Source organism: Thunnus albacares, chromosome 20 (assembly GCF_914725855.1).
Source record: "Thunnus albacares chromosome 20, fThuAlb1.1, whole genome shotgun sequence".
NCBI classification, from domain to species: Eukaryota; Metazoa; Chordata; class Actinopteri; order Scombriformes; family Scombridae; genus Thunnus; species Thunnus albacares.
Genome location: NC_058125.1, coordinates 13,479,333 through 13,497,146, shown reverse-complemented (window position 1 = coordinate 13,497,146; position 17,814 = coordinate 13,479,333). Strand labels below are relative to the sequence as shown.

Here is a 17,814-nt window from a genome sequence, read left to right as displayed (position 1 = left end):
GTCGCTGTCTCTGTCTCCAGCCCCTGCTCACTTCTCCATTTACTGTCCTCCAACTCCCCAACTCCACAGACCTGCAATCCTCAAGCTGTCCACCAGATGCCCTTGGACTTTCCCTCCTTTCCCCATGTACACACCTGTTCCCACTTCTCATCAGTCCTGCAGTTACCTGGCCTACTTCACCCACTCCTCACCGGCAACTCATTTCCTTATCAGTCACTCACTACTCATGCCGGTCCACTTCCATTGTTCTCTGCCAGATTTTTACATTGCCATGTGCTTCATGTCTTGCTCTCTAGCCTCTGTATCTGTGTTCTGTTCACCTGTTGTACCTGAGACCTGTTATCTGCTTGTTTTGGACTTTGGACTTTGGACTTTTGAGTCTTGCCTGCCTCTTGTCAGATTTATTTGCCTGTTTGAACTGTCTTCTCTGTTTTTGACCCTTGCCTGCATCACCATTCCAAAAGGCTTTGTACCCCCATTTTTGAACTGCATCAAGCTCTGCCTCAGGCATCTGCATTTGGGTCTTTCCCCTGTATCCCTGCTACCCTGCTTGCACCAGCCATGGCAGAACAATCTGGTCAATAATGGACCCAGCGGATGGATTGTTTTCTCAGGAACTACATGAGGTGACTTATAACCTTTTGTGCCTTTGTAATGACTGGAAATATGCCTCCAGTAGTGAGGACAAAGATGCAACCTTATCATTGGCACACCAGGCAGTGTCTTCAAAATCTTGATTAAAGAAATTTTATTAACACTCATGAATCCCAGCCTGCACCTCAGTCAGCTAACCTGCAGCATGCTCGTCACCAGTATCATCCCCTTCAGCTTATATCTCAGCATGCACTCTAGCCTGCATCTCGGCTAGCACTCTGGTCTGCTAGCCTTCAGCCTGCAGTTGATTAGGCTTGGGTTCGTGAGCCTGCAGTCTACCTGTCCTGAGCCAGTTAGCCTGCTGCCTGCGCGTCCTGATGCTGCATTCCCTGAACCCCTGGAGCCTTATATGGACCAACTAGGGACTATGTCTTTGAAGGGACTTGCCTTGCCTTTTCCTCGTGGTACCATGGAGTCTCCAAAAGGAGGCATGTTCCACATAAATAATTTAACAGCATGAAGCTCTGCCTCAGACATCTGCATTTGGGTCCTTCCCCATTATCCCTGTTACCCTGCTTGCACCAACTGTGGCAATTAATCCATTTCCCAAGCCCAATTTAATGACAGAGAAAAGAGCAAAACAGATTTTCCTTCACAGATGAATCCATCATTATACAGTATAATGTCTGTATGAAGAATGGTCTGTGATTTATTCCTTTCCTCCTCATTTATCTGAGTTAATTTTATCTTAAGCTGGACAGAGGTCATTTTGTACTGTCAATGAATTACATAATCAAATTTCAGTTTTCTGCTATTCTTTGCTGTATGACTGATTTGCTCTGGACATCTTCAGATGTATAATGTCTGGAATAGCCCTCCTCTAGACTTCCATCTCGATAGCCAAAATCAAGACAAAATAAACTAGTTTGCCACTGACCAGTCTGGTAAATGTGATGACTTCAGCCCACACCTAGTGGAAAGGGTCAAGAACTTTAATTTCAAGAAAGCAGTAATCTGGAGTTTTCTTTACTCTCACCTTGAAATTCACTTTAACAAAGGAACAAATCAGGTGACACATGAGCTGGTGAATCATTCTGTAGGCTGAAATATCTCTGGCTGTTGAGGTGTTGAACACAGTCAGCAAATACATGACTGGAGTCCCCCAGAAAAGGTGAAACAGCATTTTCTATATGGAAAAAAATATTGCACTCAGAGACACACTTGTGATTTCAAAGAATTTATTATTTAGCAGTTGCAATAATTAAGTTTTATCTTACCTTTTATTAGCAATAATACATTTGTCCCTTGATGTCAGCATCTCTGTGTTCCCAAACACTCTACATTTTGATAAATCAGTTTATGATGAAAGGAAGTTGGTATTTAAAAATTGATCTGTGATTACTTTTTGTCACCCATGCATATGACGGGCAATGCAATCACTGCACCAAGAGGTAAAAATAGTCAAAATTGTACAGTAGTAAATAGACAACTCAAGTGAGCATTCAAATTAACAAATATACAGTACAAGTGATTATAATATAAATAAATAAACTGAATTAACCTGACTTATCCGTATCAATTGACCGTTCACTCAGGCCCGCTCTCCTTAAATACTGTTGCTACACGTGTCACAGGTCACATTATCACATAGCAAATATGTAGTTTGGGGGCAGAATTACCATTATTTCCAGTAGTTTTTGAAACAATGGGTTCTTGACTCAGACAGAGGTAGACAAAAGCAGGTTTCTCATTTCTAGTGGACCATTTTATCAACTGTAGCTCCCAGTTGTCCCATTTGAGGCTAGCTAATTAAGCTAACATTAGCTCCATGAGTTAATTGGTTGAAAACACTGTTGCCAACTGACTTTTTAATGTTTCAAGCTGACCTGCTTCAAAATGAGAAACTTGTAAATTGGGCTTTAAATATGAGCTTGATGAGTACATACATGTTAAAATATTGAGGAGAAACCTGCATGTCCATAGAAAAAAGTCAGAATCCTCTAATTAATGATCCATGTAAGACACTGAAATAAGGAAACAGCATTGTTCTTGAATAGCAATGTAGAGCTAATTAGGCCTGGTGACCAATTATAAGAATCACAAAAAAAATGTAAGATTAGGCAGGTTCTAACATAATAATTGCTGGATTTCTATCAAAATGTAGTGCAAATTTAAACAAATTTCCAGATAATCGGAAAAAGAAAATTCAAATTAATGCTTAATGTTTCCATCCACTACTGTTATGTGAATATTTGGAGTTGGGTTGTGGAGATAACCTGCTGGTGCACCTTATTTTTCAGTCAGGGTCCATTGAACCATTGCAGAAGAAGAGGGCCCAACAAAATGACATCATTAAAAGAATGTCATTAAAACCTAAAACAGTGTAAAAACAATGTAGAAAACATGATGGAAATATGGAATTTATGTTTGTTTCATGTTTTAATTTGAGGAGTGTGACAGTCTCCTCATTGCTCCACAAAGATCAGATGTTTTTGTCTGCTGCGATTTTTTGTCTCTTCAGTAGAATGGAAACTTAAGTGGATGTTTATTCACTAAGTCTGTTTCCTTTGCAATTTATCGCATTTTGCTTTTATCAATATATCAACTTTTCCACCTCAGCCAAGAGTAAAAACATTTGGCAATATTTTAGTATTTTTATCAAATTTATGGCGTTTCCATTAAAACCACCACTAATTCCACCACTTTTTATGCACACTAAACTCTGACAGCCACAAGCCACAGTGTGCCAGTCATGAACAGGGTTTTTGTTTTTTGTTTTTTTTTTAATTCGAAACCTGTAACCACACAAACTACTGTAGTGTGTCAGTTAATGATGTGCTCCTTCACCTTTAAGTAACATTAGTTTACTATTGTAGGTAGTAATTTGTTATGTTTGTTACATTAGAGCAGATATGAACAAACTGCTCATCTATTCTTACACTTTTGCTCTTGTGTTTTTTGGTTTAGGAAAGACTAACAGACACCACCCTCACAGCTCAAACTCTTTAAATGAGTATCACTCTTATTAGTGCTCTGTGCACACCACCTCAACGTGTGCCGACAGCCTGACAGCCTAGTTATGGTCGACAATCGCTATTAAGGGGAGGGGTTTAGTGAACGGTCATTTCAAGTCAGTCTTATTTGTGACTGCCACTTTGGTGCTTGATTAGCTGAAAGTGTAGTTGTTTGAGATAATAAGAAAGTTTTTGATGCAACTCTATGAACAGAAGTGAAAGAAAGAAGCACAAGGGCAGAAGAGTTAAAAGTCAGTGGGGGGCACAGATGGTGATCTATCAAAAATGACTCACAGTATGAGCGGATGGATGGCTTATTGGCGTTGTCCTTCTATTTGTGGCCATGGACAACTTAGTAGAGAGCCAGTAAGTAATTGTAAAATACTGGACAAAATCTGCAAGAAAAAAACATATCACAGTAGTCTTTATTTATATGCAATGCCCATCAAGCCTGATTCAATTTTTTCAAAATGTTTTTTTAGTCTTAAAGGTAGTCAGCAGAAGTCAGCGGTCTGCATTCATTCTGCGCAACTTGGGGGGCAGGCTGTCCTCTGGTCGACCCCCTACAAAGGGGATCTGGACTGGTGTTGGGGTTGGAGCAGAGATGGTGCTAATGGCTCCTGGCAGTCTGTGTTTCTCCAGCTCACTCTCCTCAATATCTCCATCCAAGGACAACAGCTGGACCTGCTCCTCCAGCTGTCCTTGCCTAGCAGCAGGGATGGAGCTGGACCTCAGCCTCTGAATGCTAAGGGGCAGGTCTCCTGTGCTAGAAGCCTTCCCCCCAGGCAAGGCTGGCCCCGTCTTCAGCCCCCTCCACAGGTGCTCTTCCTTGGTGGAACTCATGCGCTGGAGTTTGCGGGGCAGCCTGGAGGCTTGATCCTCGACGTGTTCTGCACAGTCAGCTGACAGGAGCCTTTCCCTGCGGCCTCCGCGGCCACCGTTACCAAGCAGAGGGGATGAGGGGGTGGGTGCAACAGGTAGAGAGCTGGGCGACGTCAGCGAGGACTTCTCCTCCTGCTCTTTGACACTGTAAGGAGGCGTAGGGACCTCAAAGGTATTGTGAAACTGGGAGTAGTCAACTCTGAAGAAGCCTTCTTCCAGTGACATGACGGGAAGGAAACGATGGCCCCACAGGACTTCATCTTCAGTGTAAGATGTCCGGGCCTGGCATGTCATACCTACAATGTGGAGTAGAGACAGTAAATGTTGAGTAACGTTTCAAATACAGACAAGAAAAAGACAAAAAGGAGATGACTATAAAGGCTATGCCATTACGAAGAAAATTGTAGAAAGTGGGCGATTAAATAAAAATGAACAGACAGCAAGACAGGGAACTGAAATAAAAAGTGGAGAATCGCTTCAGGGAAAAGAGACATTAATATGAACAAAAATATGACAGAGATGGAGAGCTTGTGCTATTGAATAATTAAAGACCATGAAATTAAATATTCTGTTGAATATTTTATTTTATAATACTGGGAAATATTCTATGCAACAGGCTAACTGACAATGAAACAGATGATTAGGGGAAGTGAAGCTTTTTCAAAGTTATTAGTAAAAAAAAAAGAGATACTCAAAAATAATAATTTGCTCTAACCAGTTGTCTCCACGATGCCTTCTAGGATGACAACAATCTCAAACTGCTCGTTCATGAGTGAGCGCTGCGACAGATCGAAGAACGGGCTCTTGGTGTTGATCTCGTGGCAGATGGTAAGGGGCGACACTAAGAAGAGTTGGTCCGCTCCTGTACCAAAACCCACATCCAGCTCACACTGGTCCAGAGGCAGGAACTCACCTTCTGGGGTCTGCCGAGACTGTAAACACACACGTGATCAGGACATATTACATTTTAACTTATGACACAGGATAAATAATTCTTTTTAAACTCTGTCCTCCGCAGTTGGGTCAGAGCACAGGGTAATGGAAGCAAATTATATCCATAATACCAATTCTGAATGTTTCATGCTGGATTTAGACACCACTAAATTTATAATATTTAAATATTTTACTTTGTGAAAACCATCTGTCTAAATTGATGCCAAAATGAACATTGACATATTTTTTCTTGCTCTTCCTGTTCATACTGGCCTATAAGAGATTCCTTTATAATCTATTTTCAATCTAAGTGATGGGGGGAAAAATGTATTTAAAAGTTTATTTGAAGCTAGCGAGACTTCAGTTGCCCAAATTTGTTAAATCAAGTCAATATCTTTCTGTCTTTTTGGTGCCAAATTCACAGCCATGCTGATACTGTACCTACCCACCTCTCTAACATCTCTGACCTCTGTTAGGGGGCCCAATCATTATTGCTTAGTTTTTTATGGAGCAGTCTGTTATAAATATAAAACACAACAGAGAAATCCCTACCGGCATCTGACAAAAATAATGAACAAAGCAGGTGTTCCTGATTTATGGCAGCGGTGAACAATATCAAAAAGAGAGCCAATGGAATCCGTCCAAATTCCAAGGCACTGCTTTGTTGTCATACAAAACAATGTAAAGGCCGTTATCCACATGGCTACAGGGTTTTTATGACCCTGAGGATGGCTGATGTGCAGTCTGCTAGGCCGCTTTGCCTGCCAGGACAGTTTTTATGATATCTCTGTTGGCTAATATGTGTCACTTTGTAGGACATTTTTCATCCAAAGTCCCTACAGTTATGGTATACAGTATATATGCATGCATTTTTGCAGGTGTAACCCTGATGGGGTTGTAACTGAAACAGTGTTAAAGGTGCCATGAAATAGCTTTGAGAAAGTAATTTTCTTCCATGATTTGACTTGGTTCCACATGAAATGGGGTGTTGAGGTGGGACCTCAAGTGGAGAGGGACTTGATTTTAGAGCTTAAAAGCAGGTGGGACGAAGTCTGCAAAACTGAAAGTGATCACAGCTGTTGAGGACTGCTCCTATCATCCGCACTGAAGGAGTAAGGGGATGAGGATGGGTGTGTTTGTATCCCTTGTCTCAGGCCACATTGATATTTTTGCAAAATGACGGCACTTAAATACAGAGAACATGCAGGTCTGTCAAAGCAGGTCTGTAAAATGGGAGGCTGAATCTTCCCGAAAATGTACAAAGACATTTTATTGAATGGAGTATGTATTTTCCCCTGAGAGCAGGATGAGTCAACAAGAAAATCTTGACACTTTTTGTAGAGAAAAAAAGGATTTTGATGTAAAAAAACAAAATACACTACAAATACCACTACCACTGAATCTTTTGACATATATTTGGCATATAGTGATACCATACAACCTGCTAGCAACAACACTAAAAATACTCTCATGTTGCTCTCTGTTCACTGACTGGCAGACATGTTGGATAAAGGTGAGAAAAAGGGTGTAAAAAACAGTGGTCTCCCACTTCCCCGACATCTCTGTCAGACAACATGGGTGTTTGGTAACCTTCATATTTAGAGACACTCTAGTAATCTTTTACTCTGTACAAACCTCCTCATTGCCAGCACATTAGACTACTTAAAAACTCTCTGTGGTGGCCTGGCCTCCAAGATAAGTATCAGTAGATTATAGAGAAGTGGTTGCTCTTGAGAAACCAAACTCAATCAAATAAAGTACTCTTTTAACTGTTAAATTAAAACATGGAATAGGGAGAAGACTCAAGGAAGTGGGAGAAAAATGAAATTTGAAACCTCTTCTAATTTCAATGACAAGCCTCTTATACTCTAGTAGATATGTCAAAAATGGATGATTCAAAAAAGGAAAACGTTTTTGTTTCAGAAAAAAAAAATATTCCAGTGGCTTTCATGCGTCCAGAAGACAGAAAATTGGTTTTGGGGAGGACCCTGAAGGTCAGAGATAAAAACTCAGTCAACACAAGTGAATAAAAAGCACAAAAATGCAGATTAAGTCCTCTTTCCCAATAGATAACATTCAGCATACCTAAACTCACAGTCAGTCACATTCTGCTATGGCGTAAATCAAATAGCTCTTCCTGTCACCTCATGTTAACTTGTATGCAGAGTAGTTTCCCTGGACCTTTGAGTGAAGAGCCACTTGGTCCACAGATGGCAAACAGACTGTCATTTGTATTCACTGTGATGTTGAGGACAGAAGGGTGTGACATTTCACAGGAAGATGTCTGTTCCCACAGATCCCTGGCTTGCCTTGGTGAGGGAAAGCGTCACCCATTATGGTTTATCAGTGATGGGTGCTCCCTGAATATGCAGACAGGGAGCCAGTGTCACATGTCTATTAATGTTAAATCAGGATAAAGCTCTGTAAGCATTACAGAACAATACTGGAACTCCTGAACACTGAACTCTTGAAAAGCTGTAAAGAAACGTCACATGCCTCCTCCTTTAACCTGGTATTGGTATTTCCTATAGTAAAAGATATAAACCCTCCACCATCACAGTATTACAGTTAAAGAAATAGTTCAACATTTTGGGAAATACGCTTAATCACTTTCTTGCAGAGAGGATTGATACCACTCTCATATTTGTGAGCTAAATTCGAAGCTACAGCCAGCAGCCAGTTAGCTTAGCTTAGCTTAGCTTAGCTTAGCGGGCTTTCAGACGGGAAACAGCCTTGCAGTAAAACAACACAAGGGATTGCATTAGTTGGGGTGTGTTGATTCAGGTATTGGCAATTCAGGAAGTCCAGTTTGAGTAATAGATCAGTGTGTTTGAAGACATAAATAGGGCCGCAACTAACCATTATCGATTAATCTGTCGATTATTTTCTCGATTAATCGATTAGTGTCAGAAAATGGTGGAAACAATGTCAATCACTTTTTCCCCAAAGCCCAAGATGACATCCTCAATTGTCTTGTTTTGTCCCGAACAACAGTCCACAACCCAAAATATAAAATAAAAATATTCACATTTGAGAAGCTGGAATCAGAGAATTTTGACTTTTTTTCTTAAAAAATTACTCAAAACGATTAATTGATTGTCAAAATAGTTGCCAATTAATTAATACTTGGCAACTAATTGATTAATCGACTATTTATTGCAGCTCTAGACACTAAAACACTTGCACGGTGGTTCACAGTACTCTGACACATGATTTTACAACTTTGGAAAATTATCAGTCATTTGTCATTTTATCTTTCATCCCGACAATCATGAGGTAAACAGTAGAAAAATTCAGTCATCCCAATACGAAGTAATTTACCAGGAATGTGTGCTTGCATGTATTTGATATATTTGGACATTGCAGCACCTTGCCAGATGACATCACATTGTGGTCCTACAAAAGTTGAGCCACTTTCAGTTTTTTTGCTAGACAACCCTGCGTTTCCAGCTCCATCGCCAGCCTGACCTCATTCAAATGAATGAGAGGGCTGCATGTTTTCACACAGGGCTACAGTCAGTCTGAATGCAGACTTAGCATGAAAACTGGAAACAGGGAGAAGCTAGCTTTATATTTTGTTTAATCTATACAGCAACTGAAGTGTAAAATTGACAACTTGTTGTTTTAAGACTTAAATGCCAGACAGAATGACTTTTTAAGTCGTTATGCTACGCTAAGCTAACAGGCTTCTGGGTGTAGACCTATATTTAATGGACATATATGAAAGTGGGATCAATATTCTCATCTGAGTCATTCTACAAAACAGGTGCCATTTGGGTCTGCAATGTTTGACGAGGTGCATAAGGCACAAAAATGTCAAGAAGTAGCCAAAGTGTGTTTCCAAAGCTTAAAGTTATATTTTGTAAAAAATTTATGATTTGTGTGCATCCCTCAGTTTGACTTACAACCACATCACACTAACTTGTTTTGTGTAAATAAATAATGTATTGTTGCTTTAAGTGACCACAAAGTAATCACAAAGAGGAAGTGATATCATTTAAGCCTTTGAAGCAGCCAGGAACAAAAGCTGGCAAGTTCTGACATTCTTTTACATTATTTATTTGTTGCTTTTTCATGTTAGACCAGATCTGTCAAACTCAACCCAACCACCCTGTCACGCAAAATAGATAGGGAAAACTGTTTTTTATTAAAATTCTTACACTATTAATGCAAAGAAAATGGAATTTCAAATTGAATGCATACCATGTAAGTTCAGGAACCACATGGAGAACTGTGGCAATTTTAGGATGAAATTTACCACCCTGTCACATGACTGGGTGGTAAGGGATGTGATGGGGTGGTTCTGCTTCCCATTTGAATGTGAAAATTGATTGAAATGGAGCCTATTCCAATGTATAGGTTAAAATGCTTTGAGTAGGAAAGCTCAAGGATGTGTGCTACAAGATTAGTGTTTCTGATGTAGGCTAATCACTTTATTTTCTGTTAAGCCTGTTTGGTTCCTGCCCCCTGTGGAAACCCATAGGTACAGAGATACCTTATCTTAAACACAGATCCCTCTCTTATTTCAATTACTTGCTCATTACCACTCACTCACTCACTCATTCACTCACTGGAGCTGGTGCCAACAGGTTCTTCTGGCCTGCACGAGATGACTTTCTGTGGTACCTCTTTGATGAGGTCCTCAAAATCATTCAAGCAGCACAGCCTGTGACATTTCATCACATGGAAATTCAGAGAAATGTATGGAGGCGACTCTCCCAGTCACTGCCATGATGCTCTTGAAGCTTTTGAGGATGTCAGAGTTCCCACTCTTTTTAGGAAATCATTTTCCAGAAGATTCTCAATCGCTCTGTGAATGTGTAAAGTAGGAGCACCCTAATATAATATGCTCATTTATAGTCACATAAGATTAGATAAGATAAAAAGGATTAATTCTGCAGTTTCATTAGGACAAGGAATGTCAGATGGATTGCTCCTCTGGGAGAGGATTTTTTTTGGAAAAAAAATTCTCATTTCTGGTGACAAATACCTCTACCTCTCTTTTCAGTTTTTCAGGCCATTACCAAAGTTTTCCATTACATTTCGAATTTTAAATATCCCCCTTCACTTCCCACAGTTTTCAAGGACCTAAAGTTGTTTTTATTTATTTATTTATTGGCCTATTTGAACCGTTGTTCATGTTTCATAATTGTTATTGGTCGTTAAAAGTACCTTAATGAGAATGAAATGCTTATTTAATCAAATTTTTGAATGCTGCATATTTGAATTACTGATATTTTTATTCACATTTTGAATGGTCAGTATTTGTTTAGCTTAATACAAGCATAGAGACTACATTTGCACTTTTTTAAATAAAGCCTAATTTTGATATATATTTTGGATCTTGTATCATTAAGTCATGCCTACAATTATATCCAGAATTAACAAAAGTTTCAAATGTTAGATGAAGGCTAAAACCAACAGATCATATAGAGACAGTTTGTCTGTACCACCCTGTCACATCAGGTACCACCCCGTCACAAGGTCATTTTGTTAAAAAATGATGGAAAGGGAGTGAAATGCTTCATAAATCAATGTTGAATAACATTCTTGTTTGTGGACTAATCAAATGAATATAACTTTTATTTGAAATTTTGAAGTAAATTACTATTTTTTGTGCAAACAATGAGGCCTTTAACATGTCGCATTCAAATTTCAAGATTAAGAATCTAAAAATAATAAGAGGAAAACATTAGATTTTTAAAATTTATTTCATGTTTTACTACTTAGAATGTCGGAGTAAAAAGGATAATATTAATAAGGATTTTATGCCTGAGGTGGGAAAATATGTTTTCTCGGAGGATTAGCATAACTTTCATTTTATGGATTTTTTTTTTTTTATTTGCTCTTGATGAAAATTTTGAAAATTGCAAAGTGGAAATGGCATCTGTTTCATAGAATGAGTCGTAGAATGAACTTTAAGCAAATAAGCTTATATTTCAAAATGTCAAACTATTCATTTAACTGCACATTAAAATCACTTATGTTAATTTTTATGTCATGTGAAATATTTGTATTATACTGTATATAGATTTGCTCATTGATGCTCCTTTAAGTTCAAAAATGCAAATGCAAAAATGAAATGCAAACCAGTGGGGAAATAACTACCCTGTTAAAATCTTAATTAACCAGCTTCCTGCTTCAGCAGCATCTCTTAAGATAAAAGGCGTCAAGAACATGCAAAATTTAGGGATTTTGTGACATCTAAATATACATTACTTCATATCTCTGTATATCTCCACCTCTGGCACTGCTTCCTCCATCTTCTGTGAGTGGGAGGAGAAGATGAAATCATTTTTAAAAACTGTCATATTTATATATGAATTTATTTATATTCCCCCAATCATTTACAAATGTAAATTATTATTGAGATACTGCAGGCAGGTGTCCCATTTGTCAGCAAAGCTTGCACAAGTCAATGAGACTGGAAACCAATTTCCTGGGAAGTCATATTCTATCATTCTAGTTATGAAAGTAAAGCTTCTATTTTTCAGATACTGTTTAAAGCTGCATTGACTAGCAATATAGTGTTGCGACAAAATTATGCCTCTGCCAAGGAAGGAGAAACCTGCTTGACACTGAATGGTTTTAACAAGGTGAAAGCCCTGCGTGATCACGTACTGCCGCTAAACAGTCAGTGCCACAAGGGGGAAATTAATGGCCTTTGGAAGAGGACCCGATATAAAGGGAGTGCTTAATTTACCGAGCCACCTGAGATTCAGGTTGAGTGAAAGCAGGCCCTATCCCTGGTGACTCACTTCCTCCTCAGTGAGTGTGTGTGTGTGTTTGTGTGTGATGTGAAAGAGATGCAAAGAAACACAAACAGTGATGGTGAAAGTAAGAAAGAAGCGTGTTTGTGCATTTGTCCTTGTGTGTTTCCAGCTGTAACCTTTGCGCTCTGAGCCAGACATCAAACGTGACGCTTGTACATCACATTTGAGTTGCCGCTCTCAATGTATCGACAGCAACATTAAAGCTAATTCAGCTGTTTCTTTCTTTGTTCCTTCTTCTTTCTACTCATCCTTCAGACAGTGGCAGATGTGGCAAGTCGTGCTCACATGTGTGCCTGCCTGTCTATCTATCTGCTGCTACTAGCATTTACCATTTATCTCCTGCTGAGGACCAACCTACTGAGACGAGTTTCTGTCGACATTGACGAGCACCGCCCAGCTGTCACTCTCTCCCTCCGTTTCTCTTGTGTTTTTGTTCGGTCCTGTTTTGCCACATTGCTGCTTTACTTTACTGTTTCTTTGTTGCTTGTTGGAGCACTTTTCTCCTGCAAGGATGAGGGTGTTTCCTCTCTGCACTGCTGTCAAACCAGATGCAAAAATGTTTCTCTGCTTTAAAATTATATGCTGCCAGTGCTGCAGGGGTCAGTGCATCACTGTATTGTATTGGTTTATTAATGAAAGCTGCATTAATATTTATGGCAATTCAAGGACATTTATGTGGACAGTTATTATGCATTATGTATATAGATAAATGCACAGGGAATCATTTTTCCAATGATAATTAAATATGTTCTTTAAATCAAAAATTGAAGTGTAGGCTATCTCGACTCGGTGAAGCATGTCTAACTTACTGTAACAATAATTGCATCTTATAATAATAATAATTGAAATTAGACACTTCTTGATGGATCATATTACATATTTATCATACATTTTTGATAATATACAAACAAACATGACCAGGTTTGCTAAAAAGTTATAGCTGCATCCAGAGCTGAGTCAATAACTGATTCAACAGAAAATTAATCTGCAGCTATTTTGATAAACAATTAATATAAATAATTTTGTTTTAGTAAAAATGCCAAAATGTAGCTGTTATTATTTGCTGGTTTTCTAGTCATCTATAATTGCAAATCTAATATCTTTTGGTTTGGGACTGTTGGTTGGAAAAAACAAGCATTTTCAATATGTCCACTTGGGCTTGGGTAAATTGTAATCAGCAGTTTTCTCTATTTTCTAACATGTTATACACCAAACCATTAATCCGCTTATAAAAAAGAAAGAATTGGCAGCTTAATCAATGATTAAAATAATTGTTGGTTGCAGCCCTAGCTGCGTCTATGCATAATAAGTGCTATTGTACTGTAAATAACATGAGCGCTGATCAAGAATGTGGCCAACTTTAATTTTTTGGCTGAAGAGTATCCACGTCCCATAAGAATTTACAACCCATGCGTATCCCTTACTATCCCTGACAATTGATTGCAGTTGCCATGTCACAGTGCATTTACACAGCTCCATCATTAGGATTTACTGCACCATGCCTCATTTCTCCACTCAGCTTTGTGGGCAACCCATCAGACAGTGACCTTGAGCTATGTGCTACCTGAAAACAAGCCACAGCATTGTTTCCACAGAGCAGGTATAGTACTACGGAGTTGATGTAGAGTCAATTTACTCTACAACACTCCACAGTACAGTCTGATGCTACAATGGCTATGGCTTTATGGGCTCTAAAACATCACTGTTTCTCTTAACATAGATTAAAAGACATATTGGAACACTTCATCTCTTCAGCAGCAGTGCTACAGTGGTGAACTGCACACAGCAGGCTTCTTAACAGCACATTTCATCTCGCTCACCTCTCTGAAGAGAGGTTTGATCTTTTAAAAAAAAGTCAAATCGCTACATTTCTTCTAAGATTTTATCCTTCTGTTCAAGATAAAGAAAATCCATGAAACAACTGATACTGCACTGGATAAACGTGAAACTGTTGAGTGCAAACAGGAAATTTTTGGTTTGTTTACTTTTTGCCCTCTGTATATGATTGATGGCACATGAATGTGACGCTCCGTAGCAGCCGATTGGGAGAGTCCTGGATGTCCGACTTTCCACCGGCACGTGAGGAGTTGTGGCTTAAAAGATCATTTTTTCATAATTTAAAAAAAAATCATCATTTGCCGACAGCAGAATTCCCAGGATCAAGATCATCACCCTAAATCTAATCAACTGATCTTTGAAAGAAAGCAAGAAACCCAGAGAAACATATGGGTAGCACTTAAAACACCTTCTGTACTTTGTTTTGCTGTAATTACATCATGCTCAGGCAGGTTCATTTACTTAAAAAAAGACCTTCGGTTATAGAGAGAAGTAAAAGGCAAGACTGAGTAAGATACAGTGTAGCCAGTGTATCTATTATTGCAGCTTGTTCTGCTTTAGTTTGCTACCAACCACAACTCAATAAGGCGCAAATTTCAGTTCAAACTACTAGTTCTACTCTATACCGTTGGGCATTAAGGTATCTAATACTGAACATAATCTAAACAATCCCAACAATATCCACAGCAATATCTGTAATATTGGCACATTTGTTGTGCGGACAAATCTGACCGAGATCAAACATGACTGCGTGCCCCATGGGTAAATAACCTACTGCTTTCATTCTGTTTGAAATAACAGAATGAAAACAGTACAGCAGGCGTTGCAGACAGAGTATTAAACCATCCAAATGTATAAGCCTGTGTAGAGGGAGAAAGTTGATGATATTGCATTTTGCGCCTATATGATGCTGCTTTGATTAATTGCAATTAAAGACACCACATTTTTCTATGCCTTCCTAGGCTATTAATAAAGGCGCAAATGATAATGACATGACATCAAAATCCTCCTCATAGAGAGAGCTGAAACATTAAGGATAAGTTATTGAGTCGTGGCTTTTAATGTGTCAAACTAAGTGATTTTTATTTTGCGGAACAGAAATAGCTACATGATATGACAATATTTGCCTGGATAAAATCAGAGTTCAACGCAAAGCATCAAGTATAGCCATATGAATACACTAATAGTGATATTAAAATACCGGGAGCTTTCTGGTGGCTTTCCCTCGAGGGGTCAGAAAGTAAACTGTCACTTGAGATCATCACGCTATTCCGCAGAGGCGACAGAAGCACGACTAACTCTCCCTGTCACAACAAAGCACTGCTGCCCCTTAGATATCTGCTAACGTTGGACTGGAGAAAAGCAGATTTAATGTATAAGAGATGCCTGCTAAAGCGAGCAAATGAAGGGGACTACACTCTATTGAGTAAAAGACATTTTCTGATGAATTGTGATGATGAAAATATTTTTTTTCTCTACCATCTGACAAACAATCAATAATGATAATGCTGAGACATACTCTCGTAAAAAATAATGATGTGAAACTCCATCTAGAAGTCATAAAGTCTGCAGAGAATAAAACATATTGTTGATGGGAATTCAGAAACACATTTCCAAGCAGGTGTGAATTGGAAAATGCAGTGATTGACATTGCTGTTTTCATCTCTTTCATTTATAAAGTTCTATAACACAAAATGCATTTCTCTTCTCTTTTATCATAGCCAGCAGCTGCCTCAGCTCTCCTTTCATTCTCAGGAACCAGCTTTCATACAAAGCTAGATCACTGTCAGCTCTCAGTGCTTCAGAGTAGTGGCATTTGTGTCTTTAGGTAAGAGTGGCCTTAAGAAATACGTTCTTTACCTCATTGTGGCCCACTGAGTATTGGTTCAATTGATCTTTTAGTCAATAAGTGCAGTTTCCCACCTACTGTCCCCTGGGGGCCCATAGATCTCATCTGCGGACATTTGAAGCAGAGGCTGAACTTAGATATACAGCCAATTGAGAGATGTTTTGCTGACTGAGGGGGGACAGTTTATGATGACCCTGACTGTTGCAGGCAACACACTCCTGCTCTGCTCCTTCGAGGATGAAGAGGGAGGAGAGCAGAAACACAAGACGAGCTGTGTGTAAAACTGTGTTCATCATGAAACCAGCACGGAAATAGTTGCTGCAGGGGGTAAATGTAAATGGTCACTCATTAAAATACATCTTATGCTGGAGCCTCATGTTAAAACCATAGCCTCTCTGCAAATCATTGTGGCCCTCAGGGAATGCAATCAATTCTGAAGATGAATGGAAATTCAATGCATGAGTTGGAAAGCACTCATAAAACATAATGAGAGCAATTTCAGAACAAATTAAGTAGCTGTCATTTAGTCTCAGCTCTTGATAATGGCCTTTCAAGAGTTAAGATGCGGGGCGAGGGGCAGATGCTCACTGCGCAAAAGTGCGCCTGCTTTTGTAGTAATTTTTTTTTGTTTTTGGAAAATGTATTGCGCTCCTCAGCTGTATAACCTGTAGCCTACCTTGATGAGTTTGCACCTGATCTGCGCGGACACCATATGGCTGTTCCGCAGGTTCCCCACTCGGAACATGAGGCACAACTTCCCGTCCCGCTGGGAAATGACCGCGTCCTGGCTGAACATCAGCGTCTCCGCGCGCTTCTTCGGCTGCGACATCTTGATGAACATACAGCCGATGAGAAAGGCGTCCACGATGGACCCCAACAGCGACTGGAAGAGGAAGAGGATGATACCTTCGGGGCACTTCTCCGTGATGTAGCGGTAGCCGTAACCGATGGTCGCCTCCGTCTCGATGAAAAACAGGAACGCGGAGGGAAAGTTGTACACGTTGGCGACGCACGGAGTGTAGGACGAGTCGTGGCCGCCGTGGCTCAGGTCGCCGCGGATGTAAGCGATGACCCACCACATTGAAGCCATGACCAGCCATGCAACTGTGTAAGTGAGGATGAAGATGAGTAGGTTCCAGCGCCACTTGAGATCCACCAGCGTGGTGAACAGATCGGAGATGTACCGGCTGGTCTCCCCGCCAAGGTTACCGTGCTGGACATTGCAGCGACCGTTCTTCTCCACAAACCGCTGCCTCTTTCTCTTCACCGGTGCGGAAAAAGTCATACCCCGATTGGTGTTTACCACCTGGTAGTCCTCGCCAAATTTCCTCCGTAAAGCTGACATTGTATCAATCACCTACTTGTGACAAGCAATCAATACTTGTGCCGAATCAGGCTCTTTACGCAAGTTTGGTACCCAGTGCCCAAAAGCATACAATAACATTCAGTGCGTTACTCGCATCCTGTGAGATGAAGATGCGCCTCTCTCATGTAAATTAATCCTAAGTGAGCAGAGATTCTGCGCAATACATGATTCAGAGTCGATCCTTTACGCAAAGGAGTATCTTGCAAGTGCCAACTTTTTGCTCAGGTCTCCTCCATTGAGTAAAAACAAAAAACATCACATAAAAAAAACCTTTAAAACAAAAGCTGCATTCAAATAGCTGGATTCAAAGGTGCGTGTATGTCCTTGCGGATCCACTGAGGTGCAGCTACAGTAAACCTGTGAATGTGAATAACAGACTACAGTGCGCTCTTGTGCCTGAGGGAGCACATTCGGGTAGGAGTGACTTCAAATGAAAGACTGTAAAGGATCAGCAGCACGGGTGGCAAATTTCTCTTTCACTTGAGGAGGGGGGGGTCCTGATGTGGAGTTAAAGAGAGGGAAATGATTTTTTGGCTTGTATCCAGTCAGGTAAATCATCAGTTCGAG

General features: G+C 39.8%; 1 protein-coding gene across 1 annotated transcript; it reads right to left on the bottom strand.

Annotated features, from left to right (window-relative positions):
• Positions 1 to 1,815: 1,815 nt before the first annotated feature.
• On the bottom strand, positions 1,816 to 17,689 carry LOC122971399 (G protein-activated inward rectifier potassium channel 1-like). The gene is made up of 3 exons (XM_044338025.1): positions 16,558 to 17,689; positions 5,206 to 5,422; positions 1,816 to 4,786 (listed from the first exon to the last, which is right to left on the bottom strand). Exons 1-3 carry the CDS (start codon positions 17,224 to 17,226, stop codon positions 4,113 to 4,115), a joined length of 1,560 nt encoding a protein of 519 aa, XP_044193960.1. The 5' UTR covers positions 17,227 to 17,689; the 3' UTR covers positions 1,816 to 4,112.
• Positions 17,690 to 17,814: the final 125 nt, after the last annotated feature.

What these genes read in the sequence shown, in the direction of transcription:
- LOC122971399 (XM_044338025.1), bottom strand. Translation starts at nt 17,226, where the DNA reads ATGTCAGCTTTACGGAGGAAATTTGGCGAGGACTACCAGGTGGTAAAC. An exon ending in TCAGGTGCAAACTCATCAAG is followed by an intron (nt 5,423 to 16,557) that starts GTAGGCTACAGG and finishes GTGTGTTTACAG; the next exon opens with TCTCGGCAGACCCCAGAAGG. An exon ending in AGGCATCGTGGAGACAACTG is followed by an intron (nt 4,787 to 5,205) that starts GTTAGAGCAAAT and finishes TCCACATTGTAG; the next exon opens with GTATGACATGCCAGGCCCGG.